This window comes from Scophthalmus maximus, chromosome 12 (assembly GCF_022379125.1).
Source record: "Scophthalmus maximus strain ysfricsl-2021 chromosome 12, ASM2237912v1, whole genome shotgun sequence".
Taxonomy (NCBI): Eukaryota; Metazoa; Chordata; class Actinopteri; order Pleuronectiformes; family Scophthalmidae; genus Scophthalmus; species Scophthalmus maximus.
In genome coordinates this window covers 4,901,960-4,927,446 of record NC_061526.1, presented here as the reverse complement: position 1 = coordinate 4,927,446, position 25,487 = coordinate 4,901,960, and the positions used below count along the sequence as shown (strand labels likewise).

At 49.1% G+C, this 25,487-nt stretch overlaps 1 protein-coding gene across 4 annotated transcripts in view; it reads right to left on the bottom strand.

The window, feature by feature from the left end:
* arap2 (ArfGAP with RhoGAP domain, ankyrin repeat and PH domain 2) overlaps positions 1-25,487 on the bottom strand; it is a 93,642-nt gene that overhangs the window by 52,573 nt on the left and 15,582 nt on the right. For all 4 annotated transcript variants that reach the window (XM_035603657.2, XM_035603685.2, XM_035603675.2 and 1 more), the window contains 4 exons: positions 24,088-24,208; positions 17,025-17,218; positions 9,898-10,004; positions 3,587-3,786 (listed from right to left, as the gene is read on the bottom strand). In XM_035603657.2, the coding sequence (XP_035459550.2) occupies positions 3,587-3,786; positions 9,898-10,004; positions 17,025-17,218; positions 24,088-24,208 (622 nt within the window). The remainder of the gene's footprint in view (positions 1-3,586; positions 3,787-9,897; positions 10,005-17,024; positions 17,219-24,087; positions 24,209-25,487) is intronic.

Below are 25,487 nucleotides of genomic sequence, written 5' to 3'. Positions count from 1 at the left end.
ATGACATGCCTCATCAGATTTGATCATTTTCTAATGAAGTAATTTGGGAAACTCTTCACATGTTTACAAAGACCCAGGAGCAATCGAGTCCCCTGTTTAGATTGATTCAAGAGTTTGTCAATTTTGTAAACAATATTCTTGGGGATATTAGCATATTATTGTTTACAACTGACCAAACTAGTTTCAGCTTGACAAATAAAGGCCAAAGAGCCCGTTTCTGTCACTTCTTCCCGTGCAGGAGTGAACACATTTCACTCTTAGTGCCTGCTGCAGTGCTGCCGCCAAGCTCCAACCACTGAGCCATACAGCACCACAGGACCATTTCCACTTGTGTCGGGGTAATGAAGCTGAACGAAGTGAGCATGCGCATGTGCCACCGGGCACATGGTGAGATGGTCCCGTATAAATAGCCCATTGTAAATGTCTGGATCCTTCCCGTGCAACCAAAGCATCACACAAAAGGGCATTCCCGTCACAGCAGCTTGCACGGAAAAAAAATTGCCCCAACACTTGCGAGGATTTTTAAACTCCAATCAAAAACTTTCCCCCTGACTCGGGCAACGGATCCTGGAGCACTATCCCAGACCCCGATACTTGTGGCACCTCCCCCCCTTAACCCAGCGATGAGTCGGTTACGGTAGCAAATGTTGCCAGCTTACATGTCTCGAAGTCGCACTCCGGTTTAAAGGAGTTTATTGCAATTGCATGTGTCGAGAGGGGCCTCCCAGTCGTTTGGAGATTAGATTGACGTAGTCTGCCGTTGCGGTTGCATCGGGGGGAAAGGGCAAAGAGAGGGATCAAACACAAGGGTGTAGAAAGAGGAGCAGCTTCTAGAATTAGGAATTTAGAATAAGAGTCCGTCCAGATAAGGCTTTATGTTTGTAGTCAAAGAGAAACACTAACAGTCAAGAATTGGAAAGGTTCCCCTCAAAATATCAAGTATTGACTTAAAAGCTGCACTTATTATATATTTATATTGACAATTGATCATATCAAAACATGTAATGCAAAAATGGTGACTTGTAGTCCATATCCTAAAGGAGATTATCGCCCATCTCTACAGTTTGCGCCGTATGGGGTGTTTTAGGTTCTTTCTGCTTATTGTTTTAATTTTTCATGCTCAAACGTTTTACCGTTTAGTTTTCCGCAGTTTTCAGCGTGAAAAAGCCCCGGCAAAAAACTGTATGCTACTGTGCATTCCCATCAGCAAAGTAGAGAAAGACCAGGAAAGCAAATGGCTTAAGAACATACACTGGTGGAGCATTTATAAATATTCAACCCAGGAATGGGTGGCGACCACAACGGAGCGTATAACAGCATGAATATAGGAGACGCAAGTGCAAATTTTTCTATGCGCCAGCTGAATGTGCTAATAGGCAGATTGTTTTAATGAGGAGATAATGAATGTTTGATAATGTCGGTGGTGTGTTTACACTTTGTTGCAATATTCCCAAGTGGCCAAAAATATCAATTAATGGAGATTGAATGCTCAGCAGTTTTCACTTATTTCTCCCAAACAGTACCCAGATTATTGCTCAAATGTGTGTTTTCTTACTTTCTAATAAAGAAGAATAAGACAATAAAAAAAAATGGCAATGTGGTGCTGAGTGGGATGTCTGTGTCGCTCTGAGCAATTAGAAAAATCACCAGTGTGCAGTGTCTGGGCAACATAAAATATTCACACACCCCAAAAAATCCATATCCATCTGTTATTCTAATGTTAAAAATAAAAAAAAACTGACTTTCAGTCCTTCAAGTTTATGCAGGAAAAGACAAAATATTACCATATGAACCCGATCCACAACAGAGAGAGCGAGGCTGCAGACTATTAAAATTAATTCCAGCTTGGCAAGGGAAGAGTAAAGCCTTGGATCATTTTTACCATTAGCCTTCTCATTACTTCTTTCCTCTTTCTCTTGTTCAGCCTTTCTCTTTATTGTCCATGACATGAGAGCGCTAATTGAAAGCGTTAGCGCTCATTGGTATTCCAAATGGACCATTGCCTAGTTTAAGGGGAGCACAGTGCGAGGACGGCTTCCCCGTTGCAGACATTCACCCCCTCGCTCTCCCAGCGCGTTGGCGAAAATGTAATATTAAAACAGCAGCGCAAATGAAATCATTTAAGGCTGTTTGAAAAGGGGATGTTGGACATCTGACGCGTACCAATTACATGGGCTCTGCAGAGGTGAGGTGAAGGAATCGCATTAAGACTTATGACAAATCTCAAGCTTGGAGAAGATCTGGAGGTGTGTGTGTGTGTGTGTGTGTGTGTGTGTGTGTGTGTAAAGGAGCATGCAAGAGGGGGGGAAGAAAAAAAGAGAAAAGAAAAGAAGACACTAGCCGGAGAGCCCTCCACATCAAGCATGGCTGCCGCTTTCTCTTTAATCATGTTCCGCGGGTCAAAAAGCAGTTTGGGATTCCCCGAGTTCCCGGCCGAGGCTTAATCTTTGTTGTCATTTCATCTGTGACGCCCGGCACAGCCAAATAGATTAGAGAGGGTCCAGGGGCCAGACGCCAGCTCCCTTAAGTAGCTTATCACCGGAGATCTTATTCCAGGAGAGCCTCTGGGTCAGAGTACATGCTCCCAGACAAACATCAGACCACACACACAGATTAGTGGCGACGGGATTTTTGACATGGGAGCACGGTGTTTTTGTTTAAGGTATATCACTAAACGTGAGTAATGCGTTGGCCGTGCCAACTGGTCCCGCAAACATTTGACCCTTGTCAGCCTTGATAGCCAAGCGCTTTTTATTCATGGCTCCCCTGTCACATGTCAAATATGCATGTCCCCTTTCACACACAGGTCTGTCATTTCCATAAAAGTGTCGAAAAGAACTACGTCACTAATCATTGGTAAACATGCAGTGCAGACAATTAGCACATTGTTATATTATCGATTACAACGAATTGAGCCAGCGTAATGATCTTTAGTCGGTGGACACGTTGACTGAACATTCGTCGACTAAATACTTTAAATTCCATAGGGAACCAAAACCTGCGTGTACACCTAACACAATTAGACTGAATCCCAAAACAAAAACAACAGTCTGAGGAGTTTTGTCTTTATTCTAACTAGCACCAAACTACAGTTTTCATTCGGAAATTATGGAACCGTGACATTGAGTGTAACAGTTCCTTTCTTTTTCTCAACTCATTCGATTTGAATTGCGACGGCTCGCCCCCAAACGAGGCGAGCCTTCTCTCCGCAAGCTGCGTGCTGCCACTCACACGGAGGCGTGCGTGGGCGGGTCTCTTTCCAGAGCAGGGGATTGTTAATGTCGTAGTTTATCAGCGTGTATGACTGCATCCAGCATGTGTGTGTTTGTGTGTGTGTGTTCCACAAAGGGCCGAACGTGGTCAGGAGTAAAGGAGTGTGTGTGTGTGTGTGTGTGTGTGTGTGTGTGTGTGTGTGTGTGTGTGTGTGTGTGTGTGTGTGTGTGTGTTCCACAAAGGGCCAAACGTGGTCAGGAGTAAAGGAGTGTGTGTGTGTGTGTGTGTGTGTGTGTGTGTGTGTGTGTGTGTGTGTGTGTGTGTGTGTGTGTGTGTGTGTGTGTGTGTGTGCGTGCGCGTGCGTGTCCCTCACCTGCACATTTCTTGCAGATGACCACACCCAGGTTGACGGACGCCCACTCCGGCTGCGGGGCGCGGCAGTCGGCGCAGCTCCTGTTGGCCTCGTCGAACCAAATCTTCTCTGCCACTTCGTAGTCGGAGAGTGTCTCGGCGATCGATTCTTGGACCGCTTCAATCCACTCCTCCTTCTCCCATTCCGACTCGGCCGTGAAGCTGCAACAATTGATTTTTTTTTTTTTTGGCCCCCACCCCCAACCCAAGCCTCACTGTTATTGATTCGATTTGAGAGAGCAATTAAACAGCATAGAAACGCTCGGCGGGGTTACGGGGCCGTGCAGTAGTTTTTTTTTGGGGGTGGGGGGGTATGTACGCCTATGTGTGATTGCAATAGATTTGGTGAAACTGATAGTGGGGCGGGGAGAAGGGCAACGGGGCAGGTAAATCAATCCGTCTCACCTCGCGCCACTAAAATCTATAAACTGCTAATGCAGGATTTTTTTCTTCTTCTCCCCAGCATATTATTTCTATATTAGACGCTGGCAGAGCTGAGAGACGGCCATGGAAAAAAAGATTAGGAACGCAACTCATTCACAGTTTGAACAAAACATTTTAAAGAAAATATGTATCATGTTTAACACCATCAGGACCTGCATCAGGAGCCCCCGTCAATCCCAGGGTCAAATGAGAAAAAAGGAAAGCTCGGTAATGGCTGTAACTCCATTACAGCACGAGCCTATGTGAACGCATTGCTGCATTACATTAATTTGTCAAGATTAGCAAATTAGATGATAGAGCAGATAGCGAGAATTAATTTGCATGAAAACATCATTACGAGAGGGCGAGACTCGTATTTTGCTTTCACTTCCAATTAAGGGAAAATCTTAATCGAAATCTCGAGGCCGCGGCTTGAACGTGAACGTGAGCAGAAATCTGGTTTCATTCAGATCATCTCTCACCCTCTCCCCTTTTCACCTCTCACCTTCTCATCTCTCCCCCTCACACCAAAGTCTGAATTCTGGTTTTGAATTCGGATCGGAATTATTTCAACCATGAGGGTGCATCCTTACCAGTGTCATTTGAATGCAACATGTGCACATGAATCAAATTCATTTCAGGGAGAAAGCAGCGGCTGTAACCTGGTTGCAGCACTAGGCAAATGCACTGAATAATATTTTGGACAATATTTAATCTTCCGACTGCGTGGGATCACATCAGAGGGCAACGGTTTTCCATTTCAACGTGACAGTGTCTCTGTGCACAAAGCGTGTCACAGTTTGGGTGTAGGAGAATCTGAGCCCCATCCAAACCCTTTGAGATGAACAGGAACAATAACTGGGAGCCAGGCCTTACCACCCGTGTGTGTGTGTGTGTGTGTGTGTGTGTCACTCATTAGTTCTCCCGATTGAACGGATCCACACATATGAGTGACTGTATATTACTGACTAACGAGCATCTTTTAAAAAAAAAACACCTCAAAAGACAGTTTCCGAAAGAGAGGTTGGCATTTCAGTGCATGTGTGTGTTTTGAAGAAGTTTCTAAATGCACAGAATAAAGTGTACTCAAACAGTGTGTGACAAGAAATGTGTGTGTGTGTGTGTGTTTAGGACGATAAAAGAGACCGCAAGAACAACAGAGATAAACAAATACACAAAATTGAGCGTAAAACGAGAGAGAGTCCGAGCCTCGCGGAGAGGAGCACTTGTATGGAGGAATGCGACCGATGGTGTCCATGGCAACCTGGTGTAAAGTACGACGGACGATGAGGGGCGAGGAGACGGTGGAGGAGGGGGGGGGGAAAGCTTTCACCCGTGAGCGGAGGATGCGCACAAAGGCCCGCGTCACCCGAAAAGAAAAAAAAAAAAAAAGCCAGCAGAGATCGATAGGTTGAGCGGGTTCGGCCGCTCCGTGCCCACCGCTCTCCGCCCAGGGCCCGCGCGAAGAGACGGCCGCGCACATCGTCTGCTGAACTACAGAGTGGCCTCGGCAACCGAAGGGGAGCAAAGGGAGGCGGGGCAAAGGCTGGACAATAGGCACTACCCTCCAATGTTCCTTCTAGACCAATGAGGAGATGGAGACAATCCAGAGAAAGTGGAAGTGCAAACAATAATTAAATTGTTCCCTTTGCTCCGATGATACGACGCATGTGCCATATTTCGCTCCCATTCCAACTTCCAGGCGACCGCGTACACGGTTGAAATACGTCAATCACACTCGCGACCACAGGCTTCAAGGTTTCCGTCGTCTCCACCAACCACAATGAAAGAGCTCTCGCGCTGCTCCACACTGCTCCCACGTCCCTTTTTTTTCTGGAATTGTCCTCGAGGCTGGGATGGATAGAGCGATCCACTGGTTTTGAGGAACAAGTCCCAACTCTTGCTAAAACCATTTCTGCAGAGTTGCACATTTTGGGATGAGATTGACAGAGAAGGCGGTTAGCCTACGGACAGCGCCGCGCTGGCCGCTTGCCCCCGTTTCCAGTCTTTATGCTACGCTAAGCTCCTCGCCTCCCGACATTTGACGGACAGACGCGAGAGCGGTGTCAATCGTCTCATCCAACTTTCAGCCAGAACGACAATTAGCATGTTTCCCACACTGTCACACTACTCCATTAAAAAAAGCATATTCATTTCAACTGGCCTACATAACCTTCACGGTGTGGACCTGGACAAACTGCACTTCACAATCAGCTTCAGGGTTTCCCCGGTCACCCAAGGGCCTTAAAATCAGTCCCTGTTCTATGTAAATGCATTTTTTTCCTGACACTTAAATTTGGTAATCCAATTTCAAATACATTAACTTGATATTCTTTTGAAAATTCTCAGTTATGGCGACCGTTGAATCCCAAGTTGACTCCCTCTGGTGTACTTCCCATTTGCTGTGAACGGCTTTCGCGCGCCGCCGCCCGACATACGACATGCAAGCGGGGAAATCAAATTCTCCTTCATGAATGATGAATGGGCACACGGCTCCTTTTGCATGCATGCATAATGTACATGACGGTATGAGATATAAAGTGTACTTGTACTATTAAACGGAAGTTTTTCTTTTCCTGAATATTATTCTGTTGAATATCAAAAGAGAAGCATCGATATTTATTTACAGTCCACGGATTAATCGATGATGAAAAATATGCAGTTTTCAAGGGAAGGTGACAAGGAATCAAGAAACAAGCGGAGTAACTTCACTGCTCAACAGTTTACCTGCAAGATTCTCTGGTCTAATGAAACAAGATTGAACTGTTTGGCCCCAATTACAAAGCCTCGTGTCCGGGGGGGGGGGGGAAACCCGGCACCGGTCACAACCTGCCCGGTGCCACAGGCCAAGCTCGGCGGTGGCGGCCTCCTGCTGGGAGGGTTCAGGGGCAGGGCCAGGACGACTGGTCAGGGTTGAGGCAGAGCTGAACCGAGCACAGGCGTATCCTTAATGAAAAACCTGGTCCAGGAACACCCAGGACCTCAGAGTGGGCCGAAGTCTCACCTTCCGTCAGGGGTCAACGACCTTTAATTAAGAACAGGACGCAGGACGCAGGAGAGGCTCTCGTGGACAACTCGGTGACTCTGCGACTCTCAAGAGTCCCGGCTTCAACCCAACGGACGTCTCCGGAGGGGCCTGAGAATTGTCTGTCCGGCGACCTGAAAGAGCTTGAGGGGAACCGCGGCGAAGAAGGGCAGGAAATCCCTACTACCAGCTGTGCATGGCTTTTCCATCAAGCCCAAGAAGACTCACGGCTGCAATCACCGCCAAAGGAGCTACGTACGGAGTTAAATGGTTATGGAGTACCGAGGGTACAACGTGAAAACAACGTGAAATAAAATGACGGACACACGGTCAACCTTTTTTTTTAGTTTTAAGTCAAAGAGCGAATTCAGCACTGAAGAAATACTGCAAGTGGAAAACACTCGTTTGAACTTCCACTGCTAAAGCCTCAAATTAGCTTCGGCTAAATAAGGGAGCAACCACCAGTCATTATTTTAGTTTACATGTGGGTACATGAGTAAAGATACTATACGATACTAAATACTTTGACGGGTAATCTTGTCCAAAAGTACAAACACTTCCCCACGTCATATATTCCAACGCAGGTAGCGTAGATGCCACGTTTTGGTTGTGAGATTTTTTTTCACGGCGAGTCATTGTGCTTGTGCTTCTCCAAGCTCTGGGATAATTAAATCTGAGATTTAATTAAGACACAAAGGATGACTCCAAATCCTGTCACAAGTTTTCATGAGGACATATTTGTTTTGTCAAAGGTGAAATTAAAAAGAAAGTGAACCAGTCCATGGGTTTCACCGAACCTGCGTATTCTCAAATGTGCCACTGAGCTAGGTGTTCATCCGCAGCTTTACTTTTTCTCAAAAGTGCTTTCTGACCACGGGCACAAAGTTTCTCTCTTATCTCCGAAACTTGACCGTCTTTTGCCTGGTTGCATCGCTCCCCTCCGCCTCGTTGTCTTTCTCTCTTCTGATAAACCCCTCCCCCCCCACAAAAAAACAAGCTCTGCGATTGCATCTGCCACGGCGGACCTGAGCGCTCTGTCCATTTAACGGCAGCAAAACAAGAGAAAAAAGCCAAAGTGAGTCTCCACAGCTTAAAGTGATTAGATGAGTTTCTCACTAATCCCCACCTTGAGCAGGTAGAAGAACGCTCCCAGGGCTACCAATCGATTCGACACGCGCGCGCACACGCACACACACGCACACACACACACACACACACACACACGCTGAAAACCATTCAGCAATCACCTCATCAAAACAATTCGGGAGACCTGAGCTCATTTTAATTCCGCCCCCTCTTTTTTTTCTTCTTCTTCTTCTTCTTCTTCTTTTGTCGCACACAAAATGGCAATTACGTCCGGCGTCCTTCGTTAGACGAAGCCGCCGTGCGATGCGACCATTAAGGGAGCTGACACAAACAGATCGATCGGACATACAAGCGACAGGCAGAGGAATGAGGGCAAACGACGACGACGACGGAAAAAAAAGTCTTAACACAAGGCGAAAAACTGAAAGAAAAATAAGAAAGGAAGGGATGAAAAAGAAGTGAACACGGTGAACGGGCGCATGCAAACAAACAAAGCTCCGTGCTCTTGCCCAGGCAAGTGTGACGGTTGTGTTCTAAATGGGCCATCACAGCACAAACAAGCAGCGCGCCCATTGATCGGCGGGGGCCCCTCGGGGACCCGGGGCCCCCGCCGAGGCGACGGATACCTGCGCGAAGCCTCCCCGGGGAGGCAGACAAAGGCACCGGATCGATGGACGGCGACTTCTGTGCCGAAAGGAGTGGCCGACCCGCAGTGGCCCATCTACGCCTGCGAGTCGGAGATTTGACGCGGCTGAAACGGAGCGAGCGAGCGACCGGAGCGCGGCGAATGAGACACAGTCTCATTAGAGCTGGACCTCCCGACTGCGTGACCCGCCTCGCTGGTTAGAGCCTCGCGGCGCACACCTCGGGGGCCGACCCACAAATGACACACTGGAGTGTGTACATTTCAAGTATTTGTAAATAGTCACGACGTATTTTTTTTTTTGGTTTTTATTTCATCTTGTTGTTTTTCATCGTCATTTAAAATCTGTTTTTACATATTTCACTATAACGAATGACAGAAAATACGATGGATAAACAAGCTGCAGGCATCAATAAAGTTAGATAAACCAAACTAATTTAGAAATATTACCCCTGATGTTTTTTTATTAATTTGTTCAATTAGTCAATTTTTTTTTTTTTCCCCATGCAAACAGGGATCATTTTCTTTTCTGGGCTTCTGTATTTAGAAATATTTCCAAGCCTTTTTTTTACGAAACGCTCTCGTTTGAATTAATCCTCCCGACTCTCCAGGTAGGAGGTTACGAAAAAGGCCAAATCTGATATGACTATATGACTATACGTCTCTCACTACAAGCACTCGGAACCCTTATCACCCTATGCGACTCCTAAAGGAGCAGATTAAACAAAACGCCCGTCCTCGCCTTTCGGCTATGAATTTCTATACCTGATGGGATCACGACTGAGATTAAAATACAGCGGAGCAAGAGGCTCAGTGTCTGTGTCGGACCTCTCCCAAACTGAGAGTACGGCTGAGATGAGATGAGATGAGATGAGATGAAATGAGATGATGAGATGAGATGAGATGGAGCGGTCGGGGGGGGTTTTGTTTTATCGAAGGAGCATGGATGAAGTCTTGGCGTCCCGCTGCCGCCGAGATCTTAGACTAATGCAAAGGTGAATTACAATGTCGCCCTGTTGAACAGACCGCTCTGGTCTCGACACTTGATCGTTTAGTCGGTGGCGGGTTAGGGGGTCAGGGTGTGGTGCGCACGTACCAGAAGTTCTTGAAGGGCGTGTTGATTTCAAAGCCCCTGCGGTCCATGTCTCTAATGTGGGCGGCAGTGAGTTCCACTTCAGCAATGGCCAGTCCCACTCTGTAGTCCTGGCAAAAAAAAACAAAACACAAACAGAGGGATGGAGAGGCATAAATATCGACCTTTCAGCCCTTCTGGAGCCCACAGATCTCGTTTGCTTAAATCCGTCCAATCCTCATTTTTACGAGCGTACCGTCGCCCCCGCCATGACCGCGAGCGCTTTGGACGTGGAGGTTTGGAGGGACGGCTGAGGAACTGAGCGTTCTGTTGGCTTTCCTCGACTGTTCAAAATGAATCCGGGGAAAGAATCAAAACACTCCAGATATACAAAGTGTAGTCCCCGAAGCCCCCTCTGCAAATGCTAGGGGGGGGGGGGCCTCGAACGAGGCGCCATCTCAAGTGCCGTTTTGGCCAAATTAGAAGAGGTGGGATCAACCGGGTCGCCTCATTAAAGTCCGAACTCGTTGCCCACACGGGGGCCTTGAATGTCATTTGCCGCAGTAAAAAGCCCCGCAATCACCGCCGGGACATTGTCAGTGTCCGTCGTCGCTGTGGACTGTGTGTTTTGTTGTCGTTTCTTTTCTTTCTTCCTTCGGAAATGGCACTGCATGTAGAGTTAGGCATGTAAGAGCGGCGCTGCCCAAAATAGTTTGCGACAGGCCAATAACAACAGGTCCGCGTGTGACGCGTGTGTGTGTGTGTGTGTGTGTGTGTGTGTGTGTGTGTGTGTGTGAATGTAACGGCAAAGCTCTGCACAGGGCAAGGGTGGAGAATCCAAACCAACCCAAGCTTTCAGCCCCAATGTTTTCGAAGGCCCGTTTCAGAAAATAGGGGGTCAGATGCGGCGGCACAGTTTTCCCAAACTCAACTCTGCAGCGCAAACCACACAACACTCGCAGCATTTTAGGCCTGGAGCTCTACGCTTCCAACATTACAATACAGGGAGAGAGGAAGCAAAAGAATCTACACACACACTTTGTTCCATTACTGAAGCGCAGAGACAAAAGCCAACAAAGCACGAGTCAAAAGACAGGGGGAGGGAAGAGACGGCGAGAACGCAAAGGGAAGGCGAATGAGGGAGAGGAGGTCTCGGTAATTCTCAGTGAGAGTGGGTGAGACGGGTGAGGGGTCAGCTGAGCGGTTTATGGAAAGAAAGCATGTGTGTGTGTGTGTGTGTGTGTGTGTGTGTGTGTAGAAAGAGCCAGAATAAAACAGGATCCGCGCCAGTGCTCAGTGAATCACAAAACACAGCCTTAGCGAGGGGAGCGCTAAACGCCGCCGTGCCGTGCCAGCCATAAAACGCGCGCGCGTCCTGTGCTAACTGTTCTCCACCAGCAAAACAATTTGCGCTAATTACACCAAACAAAAGAGAAGACAATGTATCAACTCCATCTCCGTTGATGAGGCAATTATTATTATTATTATTATCATTAAAAAAATGTGTGTGAACACAACCTGTGCGAACACAACTCCATCCATATTTTGCACATTACGCCACGAGCAGGAAGTCACTCGAATTAGTTGGCGCGCGGCCGCGGGACTTTTCCGACCTGGTCTCTTTGTGCGTTGCGTGGGCTGGTTCAATTGGAGCCATCCAAATCTTAGTTTTAACCCTCGTTGGCCGGAATGAGGAATGAAAATCCTGCGCAACGATACTGAGGCGGAGTGAGCGGAACAGAAGTAAAAGTATGGCGGCGTGGTGCGGTGCGGTGAAGCGCTCTGAGCAGTTAAGACCCTCCGAAGCAAGAGGGCGACATTAGAGATAGAGAGATAAGAGCAAGAGATTGCGAGCGAGATAATTGAATTCACAGTACGGCCCAAGTCTTAATTGAGCCCCCCAAAAAAAGTTCCGATGCGAGGGCTTTCGGTGCGGCGGGAACTCTCCTCTCCATCCTATCAATTATAAACTTTGCACCGTCATTGCTCATTGAAGTTCCATACGTGTCGGGGTTTGAAGACGCATGACGCGGTAATGAGAGCGTGCGGGGGGGGGGCCTGACAGGGAAACATAAACCGACCTCATTCAAAGCTCATTCCCGAGAACCGCTCGGGTCGGCGAGTGGATCTCGAATGGGCAACACGTGGCGGTAATGCGTACGGGGAGGGACAAACGGATTACACTTTAATTGTTCCGATTCCCGTGGCGAGGGTGTTCGCAGGGGGAGGAGAGCGCCTGCGCTTCGTGCTCGCACACACACACACACACGCCTGAGCGCTCCCGCCTGTCTGGATGGATGTGCGACTGCGCCGAGAGGCCAAAGCGGTCACCTATACCTAATGGCCCCTCATCCCTCTCAGGCAGCCAATTAGAGCGCCGGGGCGTTAGCGGGCCGCCCGGCCCTCGCCACTCGTTACGCGCCCAATATGCGCCGTGGCCTCCTGCCCCCCGCCAATTAATTCGCCAAGGGTGGAAGGGGAAAGGAGGGGATGGAGAAGGCATTAGGGGTAAAAATAACTCGCCCAATTACAACGGCCGAGGGGTAGGCGGCAATAATGGCGCTTACAGGGGTAGGGCGGAGAAGGCCCTGAGGGCAAGTGTTGGTACATGTTTTTGTTGGACTTTTGTCCACAACGTGAAAAGAACTTCAGCTGAAACTCCACTCACAGAAAAGAAAATCAACTTATATCAAGTAAAACACCAAATTCCTGCAAATGTTGTGTTTCGCTCGCAACTTAAATTGAATGTCCTCGACCCGGTAAGTGACGAGCAAAGGCCCACTGTGAATATTCTCGCCACGCGTCCAGTTAGAATTTCGCTGGATGCTTTTTTTTCCCCGACCCCTCGTTGTGTGAGTCGGTTCCTCCACAGTGCCCGAGTCGCTCCAAAAAGGAGCAAGAGGCGGCCGCTACTTTTGTCTCCAACCCCACGTGCACTCAGCCACTTAGGCCGCTCTGAAAGCATGCGGGGCAAGGCCGTCTCGCGGAGGGTTGGGTGAGTTGAACGGAGCGCGCACTCAAGAGGGGGGGGGGGGAAACGAAAAATAAAACATGGAGACAAAAGAAAGAAACAGAAAGAGCAAAAAGAAACCTTACATTCAACAAAATATTTGAGGGCGGCACGGGAGACGAAAGGTCCTTGTATTGAATTAAGGAGGGCTCTTAAAATTTGCAACCAGCAGCCAGTGAAAGTCACTTCATTGGTCCGTCAGTCACATTTGTTCAAAAATATTTCATAAAACTTTACTGCGCATGTGGAACACGGCCATAAAGGCTTTATGAGCCCGACTGCCGCTTCAGTCTGAGTTAAGCCGAGCTGGTGGAAGGAGAAGGATTGGCACAATAAAATGTCCTATTTACAGTGCAACGGTGCCGAAACCCGGTCGGATCACATGACGTGCTCAGATGAATCCTATTCAATACTTCAAGACGCACCAATAAATATATATTTTTACCCGTGCTGGCAACGCAAGCCCCGGGGATGTCGGTGTCCGTGCGGACGGAAATAGCTCAACAACGTTCGGATTGGACTCGTTTTCGGCGGCTCCCCTTCCCCTTTTCTTCCAGCTCCGCGGTCAAAAGTTGTCACTTTGTCTTGCACTTTGGCTGAGATGCAAAAACACTCGCAGAGGTAAAGGCATTCCCGTCAGCCGCGGCGGTACGTGCTGCATTTTTAATGTTAAAACGTGAGCTTAGCGATGGAGCGCGGCCGATTTACCGGTTGGCCAATAAAAAAAATGAGCTGATAGCCTTTCACAGACATGTCGTTATTTTTGGTATGGTTATTTATAGTCAAGTTTATGGATAAACTTTCATTAGGGATAGATAAAGACATCTTGGGAATCATCAACAGTTTTTCAATTCCCAATATCAGGTTCGGCCCCAAAGAATCCATATCGGTCTGGTGCTACACGCTAAAAGGCAAAACCATGATGGTGAACATTGCACCTTCTAAATATGAGCATGTTCGTATGTGCACAGCTCGGTGTCCTGCCCATAAATAGCAAAAAAAAGAAGAAGAAATAAATGAAATAATTCAACAAATTTTCAGCGACAGTATTTTAAATGGTCTCTTTGGGCTGCGCTCCTAAACAACACTCATTACCAGATGGGGGCCAATCGTGTCACAGACTCGGAAAAAAAAAGGGACCCTCGCAGTCTCGGGATGCTGCGAATTGTTGCAAAGAAGAACTTGAGAAGAGCGAGCGAGAACGAGATTCAATCAAAGCGGAGGTTAATTAAAATCCTCAGCCTCGCTGTGCTTGTATACTCCGAATACCTTTCCCACCAGAGAAGGCTCTGCTGCGCGTGAAAGCTCCGGATATGCATATATATATATATTCATATAAATAGAAAAAAATACATATCTGGCAAGAATTGGGGTTTCGGCTCAGCGCGTGGCAACACGGTTCACATACGAGACGACAGCCATCAGCTGCCGCGGGGAAGACAAACCGGACAACGCCTGCGGAGTGTGACACGATGTCGCTGCGGTTGGAACCATCGGCCTTGTATGCAGGCCGGGGCGGGGAGGATCCGTGACCTCAAAACACAGCTCCATCACCCGGCTCTTGGACCGTGAGAAACGGGGTGGGGGGGTTGGGGGGGGGGTTGGTGAGGGAGGAGCTGGGAGGATGACGTTTCCAATAGCTCGTTCATCATGTTAGATTAAATACTCCGGGGCGACGGTGTAGCTCCCGCTCGCTCACTCGCTCGCTCGCCGTCCCGCTCTCCTTTTCTCACACACCACCGGCGCTCATTTCTCACTCGCGCGCGACCCCTTTGCCATTCCTTTCACTTCCTCTCTCCCACTTCCATCCCTTCTGTTTCCCACGTCTTCCTCTCATCTTCTCATTTGCCGTCTGCCTCCCTCTGTGCAAAAATGCGCCGCCGCCGCCGCCGCAGCTGCATTTATGCCGGGGATTTGGCTTGTAGGCGGAAATAATGCAATTAATTTCTTCATCTCTCCGACTCCGCCTCCCCCCCTTCGCTCGCCTCGCCGTCTCAGATCGAGGGAGTGGAAATGTGCTGACGTGCGGCGATGCCCAAAAGAGAATTCTAACAAAGATGTTTGTTCACCTTAATGAAGAAAATAATGAAAGGCAAACAACAGAACTACGGGAGCGGGCGAAACCGAAAGGAGCGCCGAGGAGCGGCGGAAATGAGCCGGACGCGCGCGGCATCGTCAAACATGCACACGAAGACGTGTGAGGCACCCGAAGAGATGAGAAGCAGGAAGTGCATCACTGGCTGTCTCTCCATCTCGGATAGGAGAGTACCTCTATTGAGTCTACAGCTAAGAAAGGGGCTAAAGTTATGAGCTAAGTTATGAAAAGGTGCATTAGTTTGTAAGGCTAAATTATGAAATAATACTAACTGGGCTACTTGAAGAACTCTGCTGACATGTTGGGCCCATTGGTAGACAACAGCTTTCAAAGTAAAATGACCTGCTGACGTCAAACTGAATTTACTCGAGCGGAAAACTATTACTCAGCTCGAGGAAACAAGTCAGGGAATTGAAAGAAACACAAAAGTAAAACCACCAGGTCAAGAGTTGTCATGTGGAGACTGTAAATATTTATCAGAAACAGAATTACCGTAGCCACCCTGCAGGGGCTTTCGAAACTTTAAAATATCCGGCATATACCGCACTTCATCTCCTTGTTACGTTCCTGAGACAAGAGAGTAGCCTAAGGCAAACACATCACTGATCACTTTCAGCGATTAGAGGTAATGAGAATAAAGCCGGGCCACAGTGAAGTTGCATCACTGTCGATATTTGCTAGCGGAGAAGCCGCGGATTTTCCTTTCGGAACCCGCAGGCTGAGGGAGAGGCCGAGCTAAGCTTTTTTTTTTTCCTTTTAGCCCGCATTCAGAAATGTGGAAAAGGGGTGGTCCATTAAAATTTCAGGAGGTCCAGTCACACAAATCTGCTTCACAGCAGAGACAGCTCATTAAAATAGCATAAAATACCTTAAAAAGAAAGAAAGATAAACAACATGATTAAAAGTCCAAAAAAAGTGAATGCGTAAACATTCACTGAAACCACTGGGCAGATTCAGACAAATGATACGTTTGTGAAAACTCAATGAGTCTCTGTGCACATTTAACTTATGGGGAAATATGATTAAATATAATCAAATACAAAAAAAAAAAAAACGGTGAAAAACGATTCTCAAAAAGAAGCTGGTCCTCTCCCGCTATAATGTATTCACTCATTAAATTTACAGATTCAGTAACGACGAGTTTTAATAGATGAAAAATGCAATGAACTGCACGTAAGCACGACCGTCCCGCTCTCCAACTCAGTGGGAGAAATACTGGTACATCCGGGTACGGGACAGTGTGTTCAGACAATCAGCATAATTATCAATAGTTAGCTCTATGAATGTCAGCAACACACCAGTCTGACTGCTGCTCTCTCTCTTCTCCCTTTCGCATCGATCTCCGTCTCCTTGTTTATTTTTGACGGGAATTGTAATAGCTGCAAAAGTGTCAATCAAGGGGAATAAGTGAAGACAAAGAGGAATTGCACTACTGCGCATGCTATTACTACCAATATGTGGTATAAAAAAATTAATTAAAAAAAAAACCTTTCACTTTGATATATACCTGCCCTCCAAAAAAAGCCATCATCCCGTCACTCACGTAGAAAAAACCCCAAGGCAGCCAGTGAATCAATCCGGCTAAGACTACAAACACATTTGCTGGAGGAAAGAACGGCGGCACAGACAGTTCTCCCATTTTGTCGAACATTTGTGCGGCACCAGAGCGGATTCGTCTGACCACACGATTCCCGATTGTGCCAATTTTCTATCGCTAACTTCCGGTGCGCGCTCGTTCGCTTCCGCCCTCTTCTGGCCCTTCCGTGTCTGTGCGCCCGCCTGCCTGGCTGACAGAGTTGCATGAATAAGTTGGTTACCCTCATTCCATTGTATCTCAGTAAACCCCTGAGGCATTTTCACACGTATGAGACCTATATTTACTTATTTGCGTTACACATTCACGGAACTCTTTCATGAGCCTCTCCGCCGCCCGCCTCATCTGCTTCAAATAGGCCGTGGTTATTATCTCCCCTTCTGGGGGTTTTTTTCTTTCAAACAGGAAGCTGTCATCCTGTGGAGGGGAAGTCCCAGTGGCGTTGGCGGTACCTGTTCTGTTTTGCAGAGCCTGACTTTGCTCCCCGCCAGGGACACCACCACTCTGCCTTTGTAACCGCGGAGCTCCAGCGGGCCCCGCTTGTTTGCGGAGGACGGGTAGGGGAGGCCGTCGGGGGACTTCTGGGAGCCACAGGCAGGGGGGCGCGTGGCCGACTGCAGGGCTTCCATCCACTCCTGGCGCTCCCCTGTGGACACGCGCGCGAGTGAGAGACAAGAGGGGGGGGGGGGGGGGGGGGGGGGGGGGGGAGCGGGTAGAGAAGAAGGAAAAGAAATCAGCGTCTTGTTAAAACAGGAGGCGGCGGCGGTTTCGCTGTGTATCTTATTCCTGTTTTGAATGACTGCGAATTTGATTTGATGAAAATGTGCAACAACATTGTTTTGTAGCTGGAGAAATTTTACTCTTTACCGAGCTCGGTCGCCCTCGGCTACGCATCCGGCTCCTAAATCTGTCAAACTTTATTTTTTTCATCGCAGATGAACAGATGTGGTTCACAACATTCATTTTTGTCAGATTTACCATTCAAAATGATTAGTACATTTTCAAACAACGGGCCCCTAAATGTACCCTCGTATGGGTCATGCATAAACCCAGGTAAAATTGATTGTCAAACTAAAAATGTAGCAATCCCATAATACACTAAACCTTGCATGTTTAATATATATTATTATAAGGAGCATTGCTTCTGCAGCACCATGCAAAAAAAACAAAGCAAAGCTCGACAAGTCAGCCGCACCTAGCTACGGTTGCTAAGCTCTGATTGGTCAATCTCTGCTCAAGCGAGGGGTTTGGCAAAGTGTCCTTTAACTCGCACCTCACATGTACGAGGTCCTCAAAAGCTGTTTGTCCTCGACCACCTGGATTAACGCTCGGTTCAATGACTCGATAGTATCGCGTTGCATCACGTTCCCGACTGGGTTTACATTCAAACAACGCACACTCACACATCCTCCTCTGCAACTTTTCAAACAGACAGGAAAAAGAAGAAGAGAAGAATAAGCCCCATTCCCCTACCGCCCGGGACATTGTGCTATCAAAGCTGGCAAAGTGGAAACACAAGAGATACGCCAAAAGAGTGGAAGCACACGAGTGCACACGCAAACCACACATCACAGGCCCACCGCAGCCTCCTCTGTTGTAACGGTCCAATATGAAACAAAAACATCAGAAGGGAAACCGATATGAAAAGCAAACCATCAGCTGGGATGGCCCCGATGTGAGAAAAAGCCACTCGGCGATGGAACAAAGTTTTTTGAATGTGTAAACGCACTTCAATTCAAAACAATGCGCGGCTATCAACTCGTCACCCCACAAACTGTACGCGACGATTTAGAAATGCACACAGTATATTTTTTAAGAAAACCTTATTGATCTCCTCCAAGTCCTTTTCTCTTTCTTCCCCGCAGCTCCATCTGAAGAACAAGAGGAGGCCCGTGAGGGGCGGCGGGGTTTTGTTCCAACACGAATGGATTTCACACGGCCGCCGGTTTATCGGGGGAACAACCTAGTTAAACCTAATGCGTTCCAATAAAACAGCCCTGCAGTAAATCCCTCCTCCCGTGAAGGTTACGAGGTGTTGACTCAACCTTTATGATCATTCCGGGCGGGCGTAGTCTGCGGTGCTGAGGAACTGTACAGAAATAAACATATACGCCTTTGTTTTACGACATTTAGCAAGCCCTCGCTGATATATTGATATATATATATATATATATGTATATTTGGGGTGGACAAAGTGCGAGTCAAGCGTGAGGGTTGGATGTCTTTCTTGAGCTGCTCTGATACACGCACCGAAGTCCGGATACTGTCCTGTGCGGGTTGCTCCTGACATTTTTGCCAGGTTGTGAGGCCAGCAAAGATCGCATTGGCGGAATTGCCCCGGAACATGTTCCGGTTGGTGTGAAGGGCGCGTGACTCGGACCGCCTCCGGCTGCGTTCGTCACGTGTGCTAAAAAAAGCAAAGCCTCAGTCGTGCCACAGGACACGACTTGTGCCTTTGCTGCTCCTTCCTGACCGAAGGTGCTTGTTAATTGGAGGCTCGCCGCGTCGGCGCTATCCCTCCGTCCGCGTCCGACCGGGGGTCGACCACATTTGTCCTCGGGTCTCCGTGGGGCAGCTCCGACTCTCCGCAGGTCTCTTTAATTCTCTTTCAAAATCATTTTAAAAAAAATTTTTGGGGGGGTTGCAAGGGCCCAGACAGGTTATCAGTGGGTCGTTTCGGGGTGAAAAACCTTAATCAGGTTTCCCCCGGTCAAGAAGTTCCTCCCCCTCCTCCTCCTCCCCCTCCCGCGCCCCGACAGAACCCTCTCCGACCCCGCGCTCCCTCCAGACTGTGACCTGCTGCCGCGTCCTCATCGCGCTCCCCCCTTCTGTGGAGCGACGGCGGGACGGCGGCCCCTCTCCATGACCCGCCAATCACGCTGCGGCCACTCTCAACCTGGCATTGTTGTAAAGTTGTCCTTAGTCGACCCCGTTGACGCGCGCCTCTCTCTCTGACCTTGCCTGCAGACATATCCGCCATCAGCCTCCACTTCTGAGGGGAAAGTTTCTCCTCTCAGGGCATCATCCTACTCCTACACACAACCCCCCCCCCCCCCCCCCAGCTCCAAATCACTACATCCGCTGCCTGGGTCCAAACTGAGCTCTGCTCTGGCTACCCCCCAGATTCTTATGAATTCAGAAAGCGCCGTTATGAATAATGAACAGCCTCCTCAATTATTGACCGCTCTTTACATCACTAGGCTTTACTGTTCCGTTCCCACCCTGCTCTCTGAGTTCCATTACCTGTCCTGTGCTCACTTATTTGCCTGTTCATTTATTCAGGGCCTCCTTTCCTCTCTCCCCCTCCGGCCTGCCTCTTGCCCAAGCCGTAAAAAATCTGAGCGCGGGAGCGAGGAAGGAGGTGGGAGGATCGAAGGGAACCTTGAGACAAAAAAGAGCGGAACAGTGGTTTACCCGCAAGTCCGCGCGCTGCCACGTGGGCATCTGACTCGCGTGCCTGTGCATTCGAGTGCTTGTACAGCGCGCGCGCGCGCCAAAATGAGTTCTTCCCGCGGCGTGCAAACGCGTCCTCACCCCCGTTTGGAGCGTCCAGGAAGTAGACCAACCAGGAATCTTCCCGTTGCCGGCAGTCCGGCCAAACTGCACAAAACGGGGCAGAGCGGTTTGGTGACGGAGGCGAGCAACACCGCAGTTGCTCCACAGTAGGCAACCGGCTGCTAACATCAATAGAAAGAAAGGAAAAACTGTCATAAGGTGCCAATGTGTTGCGGACCGCCTGTTGCACCGCCCTCGAGTGGTCAAAAAGAAATCAATGAACGCAGATTTAAAACAAAGGAGGAGGACCACAAATCACCACCGGGGGGAGTTGACTGTGAAACGACGCCAAGGGAAAATATGCGCTGCGGTCTATACAACTCGCCTCGCGCCCTGCGTCCTCCTGGTTTTATATTTTTGTCAGCAATTTCCCCCTGGCCTGTCCCCAACCCGGTTTTTTTTTGTTGTTGTTGTAGTTTTTCTCCCTCGCTTCTTCTTCTCCTCCTTCCTCCGACTCCCGTTGCCTGTCGTGTGTTACGAGCAAGGCTTGTGGGAACGGCAAAAGCATCAGAGTGCAAATCAAAGTGGGGTTTTGGTCTTTTTTTACACAATAAATCTCCTCCCTCCTCTTACAGCGCGTTCCTCTGCATCCCCCTCCCCGCCTCGCCAACGCTCTCTTCTCCCCGCCCGGACCAGTTTCCGTCACTCGCCGCCGCGGCATCTCTTCCGGCCAAACTCTCCGTGCCCCTCGCCTTCTCCCTGCCACTACTCGCCGCGTCTCTCCCTTCTTCCCCTTTTCTTCCCTCGCTCCCTCCCTCCCTCTGCCCGTGTCCTCCCATCCTTCCTCCCTTCCTTCCCTCCATCTCCCACCTCTCTGACGGTACCTGCGGGGAGAGGCCACCTGCGGGCCGAGTGGAGAAGTCGGCCGACAGCCGTGTGCACACTCTCTCCGGCGGCCCTTCAATTATTCACTCACCTCTCCCTCCTCCTTTTCCCCCCCTCCCCATCTTCACTCTGCCCTTTTCATCTCTCCCCGCCGTCCCTGCCTTTCCCCCCTCTGTTGCATCTCCTCGCCGAGCTTTGCGTGTCTGCCCGTCTCGCTCAATCATTCCGGTTATTCCTTCCCTTAATCCCTTCCTTCCCACGTTGCCCCTACCCCGTCTCCATCCAGCCCTACCTGGAGGCCCTTTAACTATCTCCCACACTCTTCTGACCACCACTGCGTCGCCCACCTCCCGTCCCCCCCCATACACACACCCACCCCCACTGCCCCTGCAGCTCCTTAACTCCACTTCACTAACCCACTCCTTCTCTTTCCCTCCGTCTCCTCATGTCTCCCTCTTTCTCGTGCGTGTCCCCAAAGATTGATGACTCTCCGCCACGAGGCAAGCGGGACTGTTTAAAGATGCATGAGGTGATGAGGCCAAGTTTCCTCCTCCTTCCTTTCTTTCTTGCTTTCCATCTCCGTCCCTTCCCGGGCCTCTATTGTGACGACGGCGGCGGCCGCCACCTCCACGAGGGGCTTCCCGCCGAGCCCAGGCGGTCGGGGGCCACCTGCGAATCAGAGGGGCCCTTGTCGGGATGGCTGGGTGTGACGGTCAGCCGGCACACAGGGTGATAAATGACGCCGCTGATGAGACGCGACTCATGAACGGAACACGCCCGCGCGCACAAAGAAAAAAAAAAAACTGGTAGTCACAGATATGATGATGCACTAAATCGCCGGCACTCGGTGCCGAGCGTGCTGCGGATGAATGAAGAAAAAAAAGAGAAAGGGTGCTTTATTGCTTTTTTATGAACTAGAGACAATCCAAAATCTTATGATTCAGTGCAACTGCTGAATGAAGAATATATATATAAAAAGAGCAGTTGGACACGCCTTCATTTTGCGTATGTATTAATTGGAGGAAGGTATTGGTTTGGTTAAGAACAGCTGAACAATTTGTTGGCGCTGTGAGGCCAGTTCGAACGACAGACCACAGACTATAGGGAAACACCTGTACATGCCATGGTCTGATCAGCCAATCATGTGGCAGCAGAGAAGAAAATCCTGCGGATAAAACAGAGCTTCTCATGGAGGATCCGAAACAGAGGCCCGATCGTCTGTGCCAGGTGGGCTGCTGCGGGAACGCTCATCAACCAATCGGTGCATTTGAACGCCACAGCCCGCCGCGGGCCATTTTCCCTTTCGGACACGAACTCTGGAAAATGTCCGGTGGGGCCTTTTTCTGGAGTTTGCCATTCACGTATACAGTTTGATGGACAGCAGCAGGAGATTGTCCACGTCAGGAACGTTGCCACCGCCACTCTGGGGTGTCTGGTCAGAGCACGCAGGACGCAGGACGAGGCGAAAAAAATTCTGCTGCGGAAAGCAGTGTTTTGGTTTTACGGTCACCAACGGCCCGCCCGCCCACTCTGAATATTTCCGGAGGTTTTCCTGCTGTATTTCCACATGGGTTCACTCTGACATTTTCCAGGTGCAAAGTCGCCGTTTCGAGATATAAAAAAAAAAAAATGCACTAAAATAAAAGGGTAAAGGGCAAATAGCATTTATCTTTAAAAGAGCGTATGAGTGGAATTATTTATGTGGCCGTGGGAGGAAAATCAGACAAAAATAAAATAAAATGATTGTGACATCTGTTCCAGGTAATGAGCACAAATGACTGAAGTCTACAAAAAAAAAAGAAAAAATGAATCTCAGAGATGATAATTAATGCGAAGGGAGATGAAAGTCAGAGAGGAGTCGACGGCAAATACACCGCTGCGTTGTCAGACGGCTGCGGGAAGACGAGGAAGTCGAAATGCATTCAACAAGTCTGAATTAACCAATCTTACCTGTACCATGCACAACATTGTGTTTCCAATTTGAACTAATAACTGACATTGCCATGTGTGGCTGTAGCGTGACCGATACGTAATCTCCATTCAGTATATCGCTGTGAACCTCAAGCGGCAGGCTGCTTCTTCACATTAATAATTACCCATGAAAGCCTTCATGAATGGCCATAAGTGGAAAAATTGAACGGTGCTTTTCGATAGTGTTGACACTGACGAGTAGCTAGAGCTCTTGACCATCGAGAGCTTTGCTCAAGACCAATCCGACCGGGCCTATTGCTTTACAAAGTCAGGGCTGATGTATTAGTTAGTCAGCTTCAGGATCTCTGACTGAGCATCGAGGGGCCGGCTGAATTCACCGGGAGCAACGAGCTGATGCTCGATACCAGTGATGAGCGGGTCAGGTGTCGACGATTCCATTCCGAGCCGAGCGCATGTCAATAGCTCAATAACTCGCATTGAGGTCTCAATGATCCTGGTCAATTGGGAGATCATTGAGCTCAATCCGTTGTCGAATACCCACACGCAGCGCCGCACACCGGGTCAAAGGCGCCCGACGCAAATAGTCGCGCAAAACTCAATTCCTCCGGTCGCCGCCCCTTCGCAGCACGAGCCGAAGGGCGGGCGGCACTTGACCCCCCCAGGGAACGGACCCTTGATTAGCGAACGAGCAGTCGGATCTCAGCTGCCTAATAAGGCTGCCATCGCGCAGCCAGGAGGTAAGGAGCGCAGGGCATCCCCCTTCCCCTTCCCCTGTCATTAAGGCCGACACAGACAAAGCTAATAACACGACTAATAAAAGGGACAGTTCCTGTGAGATGTGAGATTTTCTTTCATTTGCTCGAACCTTTCAGATTGACTTCATAACGTACGTTCAAACAGGGTCAATAAGGCATTACCGCCGGTGACCTCTCCCTAAACACCATGTGCACCCCCCTTTCGCACGGCATCATATGCATAGGGTCGGAGGAAAAGAACGCAGGCGAGACCGCAGATTACCACCGAGACATTTGGAGAGCGGGGGGGGGGGGGGGGGGGACAAGGCCGGACAGAGGATCAGAGAGTCAGAGCGACTGAGGCAGACAGACAAGCAGGAAGAGCAGGAAAAAAAAGTGATACAGGACGGAGAAATACAGGGCCAAAAAAAATAATACTAAAAATAAATAACAACGCTGCTCGCTGTACCTTCTCTGTCCGACCGGAATGTGAAGGTCCGGAGGGACGTGACGACCTCGAACTTGTTGTCGCCCAGTCCTCGCACATGCCTCATAGCGCTGGCCAGGATCATACCTTTGGAGTACATCTCCTGGAGAAAAAGAGACGCGTGAAGACGGATGAGAAAAAACAAAAACAACAACAACAACAACAACAACAACAAAAAACCACGAAATAACACTGTCATATAGACGCAAGCAGACGCGGAGCTTCGCGCATGCTGCAGACGGCAGACTCCTCAGACGAGACCTTTGACACAAACGTCAAAGAACGAATCCGCGAGCCGAAAATCAGAACCTCTCAAAGATTTAAGGAGAGACGTGCGCGCGCTGCGCTGGGGATTTGGGCGAAGCACAGGGAACTTGTCTGTGTGTCTGTGTGTGTGTGTGTGTGTGTGTGTGTGTGTGTGTGTGTATTGTCTCATTACCCCCATGTCCGTCCCGTCCCCCCCCCCAGCAGCTTCAGTGGAGGCATCCAAATAAGGAGGATGTTGCACGGGAGGCTTCATGACCCTCTTCACAGTCTCCCTTGACAATGGCAATTAAAGTACTGGGTCATCGTCGATGTGAAGAAAAAAAAAAAAAAAAAGAAAGAAAATCACAACCTCAACATTATCAAAGCCGGGACGGATCTGGATCTGCCGTCGGATCAGCATTCAACCGGCGACGCGGCAAATACGACAGAAAAGAGAGAAAGAAGGAAAAAACCAAAACAACTTTTGACTCCTCTCTCGCCATTCTTAATTAAGCCCGTGACCTTGCCATCCACAAAAGCCCATTTGTGGAGAGCGCACGGCCCAAAAATGTGCCAGCCGGCACACAGTGGGTTCGGGACAGAGGGCAGGGGTGAAGGGGACAGATGGATGGATGGGCGGATGAAGGGAGGGAGTGTGAAACAAAAAAAAAGTACAAAAAAACCCAAGTGAAATTAGGTTTGTGGGAAAGGCCAAGGTGAGGGCAGAGAGAGAGAGAGAGAGAGAACGGAGGGAGAGAGAACGGAGGGAGAGCGGAGAGATACAGTGCAATGGAAAAAACGAAGGAAAAAGTTTAAAAAATCCAAATCCGTAATCACAAGAATGGAAAGGGATGCTGAGGAAGAAGAGGGGAGGCGGGTGGAAAAGAGAAATGGGGATGCCCGAGAGGGTCAGGGAGGGGTCACATTAAAGCAGGACGTTAACAATGGCGAGAAGTGGCTCCACCTAATTACTGACAGACAGCCTCGTGCATTTCTCTCCCCAGGAGCTTCGCGCTAATATCGGCCCTCTCTCTCTCTCTCTCTCTCTAAATTTAGACGGAAGTTAAGGGAAGGTGAGGAGAGGAGAAACTAAATGTGTGTGTGTGTGTGTGTGTGTGTGTGTGTGTGTAGCTCGG